At 42.2% G+C, this 12,363-nt stretch overlaps 1 protein-coding gene across 1 annotated transcript in view; it reads right to left on the bottom strand.

Annotated features, from left to right (window-relative positions):
- Positions 1-5,156: 5,156 nt before the first annotated feature.
- The window catches only part of LOC105756014 (zinc finger protein 432), a 20,482-nt gene continuing 13,275 nt past the window's right edge, over positions 5,157-12,363 (bottom strand). Inside the window, 2 exon segments of the mRNA XM_012557114.2 lie at positions 5,157-7,509; positions 7,512-9,098. Of these exon segments, the coding sequence (XP_012412568.2) occupies positions 7,394-7,509; positions 7,512-9,098 (1,703 nt within the window). The 3' untranslated portion in view covers positions 5,157-7,393.

Raw genomic sequence — 12,363 nt, 5'->3', positions numbered from 1 at the left:
CTTCTAAAGACACAATTACAGTGCCAGCTACGTGGCAATACTGTGCAGGGTTGGGGCAATGTTCTCCAGGAAGCCGCATATGCTCTAAACCACTGTTCAATATATGGTGCTATTTCTCCCATAGCCAGAATTCATGGGTCCAGGAATCAAGGGGCGGAAATGGGAGTGGCACAACTATTACCTCTACTGACTCACTTGCAAAATGTTTGCTTCCTGTCCCCATGACCCTACACTCTGTGGTTCTAGAGGTCTTAGTTCCAAAGGGAGGAATTCTCCCACCTGCACACAACATTGATTCCATTGAACTGGAAAAGTAAAAAACCACTTTGGGGTCCTCATGCCTCTGGATCAACAGGCAAAGAAGGTAGTTACTGCACTGGCTGATGTGATTAATCCTGATTACTATGGGGAAATCAGATTGATATTAGATAATGAAGGTAAAGAAAAGTATGTCTGGAATACAGGAGATCCCTTAGGATGTGTCTTAGTACTACTATGTCCTGTGATTAAAGTCAGTGGAAAACTACAGCAACCCAATTCCGACATGACTACTAATGGCCCAGACTCTTCAGGAATGAAGGTTTGAGTCAGCCAGTAGGCAAAGAACCACAACCAGTTGAGGTGCTTTCTGAGGGTAAAGGCAATATGGAATGTGTGGTGGAAGAAGGTAGTTCTAAATATCGATTATGACCACATGACCAGTTGCAGAAACGAGGACTGTAATTGTTTTCTTCTTTATGTATATATTTTTTTCCCTCCCTTATCCCATCACTTAAAAAATATAAGACGTAAATGGGGCTAGTGTGTTTTCAGTTGTACGTATGTTAGTTGTATCATGTTAGGTGCAAATTTGACTTTATAATTGTCTTTATTTAGAGATTATGGTTTAAGGAGATGTGTACAGCTGCCAAGATGACAAGGGGTAGACTGTGATGGTTAAGGTTGTGTGTCAACTTGGCTGGGCCATGATTTTCAGTGGTTAGGCAGTTAAGATTTAGTTTGGCAGTTATGTAATTATATAATTTGGCAGTTATGTAATGATGTAGTCATCCTCTATTTTGTGATCTGATGTGAGCAGCTAATCAGTTGAAAAGGGAGTTTCCTTGTGGGTACAGACTGCATGAATATATGTACAGACGTTCTGGCAATGGTTGCTTGTTCTGGATCCTGCCTCCGGCTCATCATCATCTGACCTCTGCTTCTTGGGACTTGAGCTAGTGGCTTGCCGTATTGCCTGCTGATCTTGGGATTCGTTAGTCTCTGAAGCCTGCCATCTTAGCTGCTGATTTTTGGTTCTTCTGCACCTGCAGCTGTGTGAGTCAGAAGCCTCCAGACTGACACCCTCACACATGGGACTTGCCAGCCTCTACAACCACAAGCCTTGCGATAAATCTCTCTATATATGCATATGTGTGTATATAGAAACAAAAAACCCGTTGCCGTAAAGTCGATTTTGACTCATAGTGACCCAATAGGACAGAGTAGAACTACCCAATAGGGTTTCCAAGGAGCAGCTGGTGGATTTGAACTGCTGACCTTTTGCTTAGCAGCCATAGCTCTTACCCACTGCACCACTAGGGCTCCATACATACACTTTGGAGCCCTGGTGGTGTAGTGGTTAAGAACTCGTCTGCTAACCAAAAGGTCAGCAGTTTGCATCCACCAGCCACTCCTTGGAAACTCTGTGGGGCAGCTCTATTTGGTCCTGTAAGATTGCTATGAGTTGGAATCAACTCGCTGGCAACAGGATTATATACACTTTACTGGTTTTGCTTCTCTAGAGGACCCGGCCTAAGACAGTCATCTTCTCGGCAACTATTTTCTTTTCAGCACCCATTACATCTATGATGTCTTAGCTTGGTTGGAAAAAACTGAAATAACTTCTGGACAGCTCAATCACTGTACTAATTGTGAAAACTTTTAGAGACCATATTAAAATTTAGGCTAGACAAAATCGTTGGCACTATACTGTAAAGTATTTTTGCTGTTAGCCTGGAGCATCATGGGTGCAGACATCTTACAGGAAGTCCTGTGTCCGTGCAGCAGAAAAAAAGCTCTTTGGAGGCGTTCAGAGTACTCTAGAGATGGAAGAACCTTTGGAAGACCAATAGGGTTTGGGAGAACTGAAATGGTATGGGGAATGGGGCGATTACAACGTGAACAGAAACAGTGGACTGTTGTGAGCACTCTCTAGCTTAATCCCACCATGCCCTTAACCCCACCCAAGTACAAAAGACACCATGTCCTAGGCAGACACTGATCCACTTTGTCACTATTGTTCATATTTTATGAATGAAATCATACAGCATGCACTCTTTTTAGCTGGCTTTTTTCACGTACCATGTTGTTACTGTTTTAGGTGCTTATGAGTCCATCCTACTCCATGCAACAGAGTAGAACTGCCCTATAGTGTTTTCTTGGCTGGAATCTTTATGGAAGCAGATCACTAGGTCTTTTTCCCAAGAAGCTGCTGGTAATTGTTTTGAAATTCATCCATATTGTGGCATGTATCAATAGTTCTGTTCCTTTTGGTTGCTTTGTATTCCACTCTAGGAGCATACCAAAATGTGTTTAATTACTCACCAGTTAATGTTTTGCATTTTTGGATATAGCAAATGGAAGTCCTATAAACATTTGTGTACAAAAATAAATGACCCAAATAAATAAATGACCTCAGAGAACTAAACATCTTTTTGGTAGCCATTTGCAAGCCTATTACCCATTTCTAGCCCTTCCCTAGCTCATATTCTCCTCTTCCCGAGCCGTAGGATAGAAGGCGCACTTACTCTAAGAAATTAGAAACCTTCAGAACTCTCCCCATGGCACCTGATCCCAAATTAATCTCTTTGCTTGCACTGTGTGCAACCCCTAGGCCATTATAATTCTCAGAATCCACTCAGTATTAAGTCCTATAAGCCAGGTGAACGCAGGAGGTCAATTCCATCTTCAAAAATTATCTCAATTCCAACCAATTCTCACCCTCTCCATCATTTCTACTCTGGTCCAATCTCTCACCCGAGATAACTGCACCTGTCCCTGCTTGCGTCCTTGGCCTGTACTACCTGGTCTCCATATCACAGGCCGGGTAATACTTGTAAATCACAAATCAATCAAGATATCTACAAGTTCTCAATTATTTAATGACTAGACTGCAGTACAGAATAAAATCTCAAGTATTAGGATAGCCTGTAAAAGGCGGCATGATCTGGCCCTTCTCTCTCTCTCATGTCCTACCACTCTCTGCCTCCCTACCTCAATACAAACCACAATGGTTTCTTTGTTATTACTAGAAATCTGACAAGTTATGTTCCTGTCTCAGAATTTTTATACATGTTCCCACTGCCTGGGAATATTCATCTCCCATATATATTCCTATGACTTGCTCCCTCCCATTATCTCCTCAGACCAAAGAGTATGTCCATTACTCTATTATTTTACTCCATGACTTCAAATATTTCAAAAGAATTATTCAAATTGTAGTGTGCAACAGAAACTCCTTGTTATAAATGCAGTATCTGGGGCCTCAACCCCAGAGATTCTGGCTTAGCAGATGTGGGTAGTTAACTGAAGAATTTGTTTTTTTTAAAGCTTCTCACAGACTCCTGAAACAAGAAGCCCACAGTCTACTTAGAAACAATCCTATAATGTTCTTTCCTTAGAAATATTGTGCTGCCTGGTTCCCCTCAATTTAGGTCTTGACTCAAATGTCACCTCACAGAAAGGCCTCAGAAAACTTTAACCTAAATAGCTCCTGCACAATTATCTATACACTTACTATGCTGTTCTTCTTAACACAAATTGCTACCTGAAGTATTCTCTTTTACTATCCATCTCCCTCACTAGAGTGTAAGCAGTTGGCCTCTGAAACTACAGAAGTGTCAAGCAGTGTCTACAACAGTGTCTGGCACAGTTCAGGTGCTTACAAATCTTTGTTGGAGTGAATCATCCAATAATCCAGGCTTTGGGATGGAATTGTCACAGCCACTGCATGGCTAATTTCCATTTCTTTTTCTACAAGCAGGACTCAAAGAATATGCTATCTTTATTGGATTCTAAGCAGAGTATGATTATCTTTATTAGATCAAGGGGACGAGGACAAGAGCCCACTTATAGGACAGTAAGAAGGAATAACATAGAGAAGCACATGTCCTAAATCAGCATGGCACAAAAGAGACAGGATCTTTGAAATGAGGGCAACTCTCTAAGGTGATAGGCTTGTGAGCAAATACATTTGAGAGTTCTTCTCCAAGACACCAAAGGGATTTTACCTCCTTCCAACTATTCTTTCCTCCATCTTAGACTGAGGTTCTCATCCTTTTTATTCTACTTATTCTTGGGATCCTTTTCCTTTTCTGCTTTCACCCTTTTATATTCAGATTATCGAGTCTCTCTAATCACACACATATACACATACAGATAAACCTTTTGAACAATTCCATTTTTTAGAAGTCTTTCAATGGCTCATTCCCTACAGTGACAAAAATACTGACTCTTTAGTCCATTCACTTTCATCTTCCAAACCAATATATACTTATTTATTTTTCTATGTCATGAGGAATGTGAGTTTCTATAAACCAGCACTGTCCAACAGAATGTTCTGCCATGATGGAAATGTTCTATATCTGTACTGTAGAATACAGTAGTCACTGGCCACATTTGGTTGTTGAGCTCTTGAAATGTGACTGGCAACACTGAGGAACTACATTTTTAAACTTAATTTACATTTAAATAGCCACATGTGATTAGTGGCTACTGAATTAATGCCAAACTATCAAGGAATTTATAATCAGTGTAGGGAGAGAAGACATGGTATGGTGAAATGAGGGTCAGCAAAAAAGAGGAAGACCCTGAATAAGATGGACTGACACAGTGGCTACAACAATGGACTCATACATAGCAATGATTATGAGGATGGCACAGGGCTGGGCAGTGTTTCATTCTGTTGTACGTAGGGTCGCTATGACTCAGAACTGACTCAACGGGACCTAACAACAAAAGCATGGTGAAATGAGTTCCTTTTGTGTGGCCTTTTTGCCTTGGTTCTTTGTAAAAACAGCTTGAGAGATCTTCCCCCCAAGCCCTAAGGAGTTACCTTTGCCCTAGTTTTCTACCCCAGAGGATTTGTTACTTTTGTCCAGGTATTGACATTTCTTGGGTAAGCTGTAAACAACTTGGTTTTGATACTTTATGTTTGATCCTGGGCTGCAGCCTGCTGGGTGATTGGTATGCACCTTGCAGGGTTTGGTCAATAGAGTACACAAGTGAAGTGTCTGTAACCTACTATGCAAATGAAGTGTCTGTGGCCCACCAGAGGGAATTGGTCAGTTTGTGGGCCTGCTGCAGGGGCTTGACTTGAAACTGACAAACAGTTGTAGATATAAGCAGCCAACCCCACAGAGGTTTTAGAGACAGAAAGAAGCAGGAAGAAGTAGAAGGAAGAAAGCAGCAGAGAGACAGGAGGCAAGGAACTTCCTAAAAGAGCTATAATATGGGTCAAGAACTCTAACACTGAAGATGGCAACAGGCCTGGAAGGGAACCAATGGCAGAGTTGATGGCGACAGATGGCAGGGCCAAGAGAAGCCCATCATGAAGGGGCCAAGAGGAGGCATGTCCTCAGGATGTGTGAATGGCAGAGAGACGGGCCTGCTTGCTTGTAAGTGCAAAAACATCTGAGAGAGCTGTCCTGCACCGAAGAAGGGAGGGATGTGCTCTCCACTTTGGTAAGCCATCCAGACTTCGCCTACGTGCTTCCTGATCCTGAGTTGTAGCCTGTTGGTCCTGACCCCGAGCTAAGCCTGTTACTTTCCTAATAAACCCCATAACTGTGAGTATGGTCTTTGAGTTCTGTCTGGCCATTGCAATGAATTATCAAAGCCAGCATAGAAGTAGAAAGTGCCGTGGGAAGAATGACTGGTGTCAGAATTGGTAAAATGTTTGGAGGGTGGAGGTATGTTTGAACCTACACCTCATAGGAATCAGCCTTTAGCTGACGATCTTGATTCTCTCTCCTCCCCCTTGTGAAGTTAGCCAAGTCTGATGCCACCATTTTTACAAGGATCAACAGGGTATAACTCAGGATCAGGATCAGGAAACTTGTAGGCAAAGTCTGGAAGGCTCCCCTGAAGTGGACAGCATATCCCTCCAGACCCTTCCTCAGTGAAAGACAGCTCTCTCAGCTTCTCTCAGCTGTGTAAGCAAAGCAGGACCTTCTCTCTGCCATGCATGTCTCCTCTAGATTGTGAAGGCCTCCTCTCAGCCCCCTCAGGACAGGCTTCTTCTTGGCCAAGCATGGCCCCTCTCAGCCGTGTAATCTTTTTCTCTGCCCCCTCAGGACAGGCCTCCTCGTGACCATGTATACCCCTTCTCAGCCTTGCAGACCTCTCTGCATTTGGTCTGCCTTCCCTTGGCCTCTCCCTTGCTAACTGGCCCAGCTAATAGCCAGTATAGTAGTTTTGTTCAGCTGTCTTAGATGTATTCTGAGTATCAGGTTTCTGCTGTCAGCACCGACTCTACTGCAGGGCCCTTTATGGGCCTGTTGCCACCGGCCCTGCTGCAGGGCCCCTCCCAGGCATCTGTCTTTATTGTTACAGCCCTTCACCCGTGTTACAACTCTTTTAGGAGGTTCCTAACCTCTGCTGTCTCTGCTTCTTCTCTCTCTTGCCTTTTCTCCTTTCTGCTGCTTCTTTTGCTTCTTTCCTTCCAAAACTTCGTGTCTGGCTGCAAATGTAAGCAAATTTCTGGGTGCAGTGGTTAAGAGCTACGGCTACTAACCAAAAGGTCAGCACCTCGAATCCACCAGCCACTCCTTGGAAACCCTGTGGAGCAGTTCTACTCTGTCCTATAGGGTCGCTATGAGTCAGAATCGACTCTACCGCAGTAGGTTTTTGGTTTGATCAATTTCAAGGTATGGCACTCCCACCAGTGCCACAACCCCCTGACCAATCCCATCTCAGAAGCCACAGTCACTTCCTTCGCACTGTAGGCTATAGTCACTTCATTTGCATAGTTTATTGACCAATCCCTGCAAGCTGCATACCAATCACAGGGCAGGCTGTAAAGGACAGACAAAAAGTATTAAACCATCAGGTTGTTTACGGATTGCCCAGAAAGTGTCAATCAACCTGGACAAAAATAACAAACGCTCTGGGGTAGAAAACTAGGGTAAACGTAAATCCTAAGGAGAAAAACCTCTCAAGCTGTGTTCTTCAAAGAACAAAGGCAAAAGTCTGCACAGATCACCACAGTCCTGCTTATAGAAAAAGAGATGGAAATTAACCACACTCAGTGCATACAAAGGAAGTCTATCCAGTGTGAAATCTCTGATGTTGCATAAGTCACATTTTCTTCCTGAAGGCTTTACTACATTCATTGCATTGTTAGGGTTTCCCTCCATTATGAGTTTGCTGATGTACAAGGAGATTTCTCTTTGAAGAGAAGGCTTTTCCACATGAACTGCAGATAAAGGGTTTCTCCCCTGTATGAGTTCGTTGATGTACGATTAGACGGCTTTTCACAGTGAAGCCCTTGCCACATTCTTTGCATTCATAGGGTTTCTCTCCAGTATGAATTTGTTGATGGTCAATGAGTTCACTCTTTGTGGTAAAGCCTTTTCCACATTCACTGCATATATGGTTTTTTTCTGCTGTATGAGTTTGCTGATGTATGATGAGATAGCGTTTCATGGTGAAGCCTTTTCCACATTGACCACACTTGAAAGGTTTCTCTCCAGTATGAGTTCGCTGATGTACACTAAGATTGCTCTTGAAGGCAAAACCTTTTCCACATTCTTTGCATATGTACGGTTTCTCTCCAGTATGAGTTCGCTGATGTAACATTAGTCCACTATTCACAATGAAACCTTTCCCACATTCACTGCATCTATAGGGTTTCTCTCCAGTATGAGTTCGCTGATGTACAATCAGACGACTCTTCAAGGGGAAGCCTTTTCCACAATCACTACACATGTACGGTTTCTCTCCAGTATGAGTTCGCTGATGTATGATGAGCATGCTTTTCACGGTGAAGCCTTTTCCACATTCACTACATAAATAAGATTTCTCAACTCCATGATTTCGCTGATGTATGATGAGATTGCTCTTCCTGGGAAAGCCTTTTCCACACTCGTTGCACACATAAGGTTTCTCTCCTGTATGCATTCGCTGATGTTCATTCAGACGGCTCTTCATGGTGAAGCCTTTTCCACAATCATTGCATATATAGGGTTTCTCCCCTGTGTGGTTTCGCTGATGTATGATGACATAGTGCTTTGTGGTGAAGCCTTTCCCACATTCACTGCATATGTAGGGCTTCTCCCCAGTATGAGTTCGCTGATGTATGATGAGCATGCTCTTCCCAGTAAAGCCTTTTCCACATTCACTACATACATAGCATTTCTCTCCTGTATGAGTTCGCTGATGTATGATGAGATTGCGCTTCCCAGGGAAACCTTTTCCACATTCACTGCACACATAGGGTTTCTCTCCAGTATGAGTTCGCTGATGTTCAATCAGACGACTCTTTATGGTGAAGACTTTTCCACAATCACTGCATATATAGGATTTCTCTCTTTTATGAATTCTCTGATGTTCATTGAGCCTGGACTTTCTGGAGAATGCTTTCCCACACATACTGCATCCATACGGTTTCTCTCCTGTATGAACTCTCTGATGATCAGTGAGCTGAGACTTCTTCATGAAGGCTTTCCCACATTCACTGCATATGTGGGCTTTCTCTATTTTGTACAGTCTCTGATGCTTAATTACTTGGGACTTAGTGCTGATGAGTTTTGTACTTACAGGGAATTTAATTTCAGAATGAAATTTTTCATGATTACCGTGTAGAAATGATTTCCTACCTCCATTAAATTGAGCAGAGTTCTTAATTTCACAGCTTTTGTTCTGGTTGGCTGAACTTAAATTTAATTTCAAAGTTTTTAAATGTAACTCAAACATATTATGATTTTGCCTGAAAGGAAAATGAACTGCGCTATGATGAACAATATTTCCCAATGCATTATGTTCATGGTGTTGCTCAGTATACTTCAGCATTCCTTGATTTTCCAACTGACCTTGCAGATGATCATCAACCCTACAGGTTTCTAGGAAAAGAAGAGAATAATGAATCCTTTCATAATCTTGTTTGAAATTAAAACTTCCCTGGTGTGAAGTGGCTCTTTAGTGAAAACAGTATGAAAACAACTTTATGTATAAATGTTACTTGTCTCTTCCACATTGGTAATAACACAATGATATAAACAAACTAAAACATAAAAGCAGATAGTGTAAAATAAGGTTAAGTAATTGACAATTTATACAGATTTGGCTGCTGTGTAAATGGAACATTACAAAACACACAGACATAGTAAATTATGAGCTGATATGTTGAATGAATGAATGTGAGAGGAAGAAGCAGGGAGGGGTTTTTAATGACAGCATGACATGTTAGCAGCAAACCAGAGTTTAGAAGAACACACTCTACAGAACTTGGAGAAATACCAGACCACAGAGGTGGAGGGAACAACTGATTCAAAATGATGAGGGCTGCATTCATTCATTCCACAAATATTTAATGAATGGCTCCCATCTATGAGGCACTATGCTGGTAGTATTTTCAAAATACAGAAACCTTCCTTATTATCACTGAATTTAAATTTGAGTTAGAGAAAACCAAATATACAAATGAGGAAAGAAAGAAGGGAATTGTAGATTGTTAAATGTAGTTTGAAGGATCAATAGAGATAGACGCTGTGAGGTGGAGAAAATCAGGACATATTTTGCATAAAGAAAAGACAAGGTTAAATGATGGGTTCAATATGTGTGTGTATGAAATATATCTTATATCGAAGAGTATACAGCGTTTATGTACCATGTAGAGAATGATGACAGCATGAACACAAACTGATGTGTTGAATGAATGAAGGTGGGAGCATAGAGGGGAAGGATTTTCACTGAAAGTGAGGAATAAACAATTACTGTGCTAACTATATGGTCTGAACAACTGGGTAGGTAGACTCTTCTTCTAATTAGATGAGAAGTTCAGAATGTGTAGAAAATCAAGTATGCATTGTGAAACATAAACTTTAAGATGGTTACTAGGTAGGTAGTACAGACATCAAGAATCCAGTTGGATGTAAAAATCCTGACAAAGATTTTGACCAGAGACAGCACAAGTAAGAATGAGAAACAGGCCCTTCAATCCAGGGAAGCAAGATGGCTCAGCTGCCATCAATGAATAAAGATAAAGTATTTTATGGACCAAGTTTCAATGTTATGGGCACAAAGTGGTACGGGATTTCAGAGAAGGAAGAATCTAGTATATTCCAGAGTCGAGAAAACCATTTCATAAAAAGAGAATTCAAAGAGACAAAAATATATACTGTCTGAATGGGACAAACACACCAGACTCACATGCCTGTACTTCAGTTTTTCTCTTACTTGATCAATCAGCAAATCTGATTTTTGGGTTTTTCTTGAAACACATTGTCCTTCAAGCATAGCAGCAACTCTTCGATATTCCCATCTTACCACCTGCTCTCTCTTAACGTATGTTATTACGTATTCATCTTTTTTTAAGGAGTCCTGGTAGTGCAATGGTTAAGCACTTGGCTGCTAACTGAAATGCTGACCATCCAGAGGCACCTCAAAAGACAGGCCTGGCTGAGGGCCATCTACGTCAATTGCTACCACATAGTTCTTAAAGACAATGTTCTATATCCTACTTTGTTGGGTAGCATCTGGGGTTTTAAAAACTTGTGAGTGGCCATCTAAGATACAACTATCAGTCTCTTCTAGTCTGGAGCAAAGGGGAGTCAAGAAAACTAAAGATTCAAAGGATCAATTAGTTGAAAGGACTAAAGGACCATATGAACCACAGCCTACACGACCTCGAGACCAGAACTAGATGGTGTCTGGCTACTAGTACTGATTGCTGTGACTGGGTGCAGTGCAATGGATCACTTTTGCATGGCCTTTCTTGCCATGGTCTCGTTAACTCCTACCAATGTAACCGGGTGGGACGGTGTGATAGAGTAATTGTGGCCCACCAAAGGGATTGGTCAGTTTTGTTATCCCGCTGGGCTTGAAATGAGTCACCCCAGAAGCAGGAAAGGGAGAAGATCCCACCACCACCAAGGAAGAACAGCCAGGAGCCTGTGCATTCTTTGGACCTGGGATCCCTACGATGAGAAGCTCCTGAAACCAGGAGACAGAGAGAGCGAGCGAGCTAGAGAAGCACTGGCAGAGACCCAGAAGCAGGAGACAGCATGGTGGGCTTCTTGGCCCAGAGAGAAAGAAAGCTGAATGCCTTTGGACAGAGGCCGAGGGCCAGGGAGAGGCATGCCTGTGTGCACGGCTGGGAAGAGGGTGTCCTGATTGAAGAACTATATCCTGAAGGTTACTTCCATAATAAACCCCACAATCATCAGTATTGTCTGTGAGTTCTGTATGGCCACTGCAATGAATTATCAAACCCAGTAGAGAAGTAGAAAGTGCTGTTGGGAGGGACAGTTGGTGTCAGAATTGGTAAAGATGACGGAGAGAGGAAGCATGTCTGACCTCTGCCTTGTAGGAACCAGTCTTGGGCTGCTGACGTTCATTCTCCCTCCCCCTGGTGAAGTTAGAGGAGGTCAGACTCTGCCTCCATGCCATTTTTCACACTTGGATTATAATAGAGGGTCCTGGACAGAGAAGGATAAAAATGTAGAACAAAAGATCAAACTCACAAGAAAGACCAGCCTTACTGGTCTGACAGGGACTGGAGGAACCCCGAGAGACTATGGCCCCCAAACACCCTGCTAATTCAGATCTGAAGCCACTCCCAAAGTCCACCTTTCAGCCAAGGATTAGACACGCCTATAAAACAAATGATAATACATGTGAGGAATGTGCTTCTTAGATCAACCAAGTATACCAAATAAGCAACTACTGCCCAAAAACAAAGATGAGAAGGCAGGAAGGGATGGGAAAACTGGATGACTAGAACCAGGGAGCCCGCAGTGGAAAGGGAAAGGGGGAGAGTGGTGACACAATGCGGAGATTGCAACCAATGTCACAAAACAATTTGTGTATATTTTTGAATGAGAAACTAATTTGCTCTGTAAACTTTCACCTAAAGCACAATAAAAAAATTTTTTTTTAAAAAGGGGAGGACAGGAGTCCAGTGACAAGGGCCAGAAAGCAGAAGGGGACAAGGAAGCTGGTGATAGGGAACCCAAAATTGAGTAAGGATAGTGTTGATGTGTTGTGAGATTGTTAACCATTGTTATAGGACAACATTTGTAGTAACTGTTAAATGAGAAACTATTTTGTTCTGTAAGCCTTCATCTTAAGTGAGAATAACAGCACAATTGGAAGAGCGTAGTCAAT

Source organism: Trichechus manatus, unplaced genomic scaffold (genome assembly GCF_000243295.1).
Source record: "Trichechus manatus latirostris isolate Lorelei unplaced genomic scaffold, TriManLat1.0 scaffold00087, whole genome shotgun sequence".
NCBI classification, from domain to species: domain Eukaryota; kingdom Metazoa; phylum Chordata; class Mammalia; order Sirenia; family Trichechidae; genus Trichechus; species Trichechus manatus.
The sequence above is the reverse complement of the archived record's forward strand: the minus strand, read 5'-3'. Positions and strand labels throughout refer to the sequence as shown.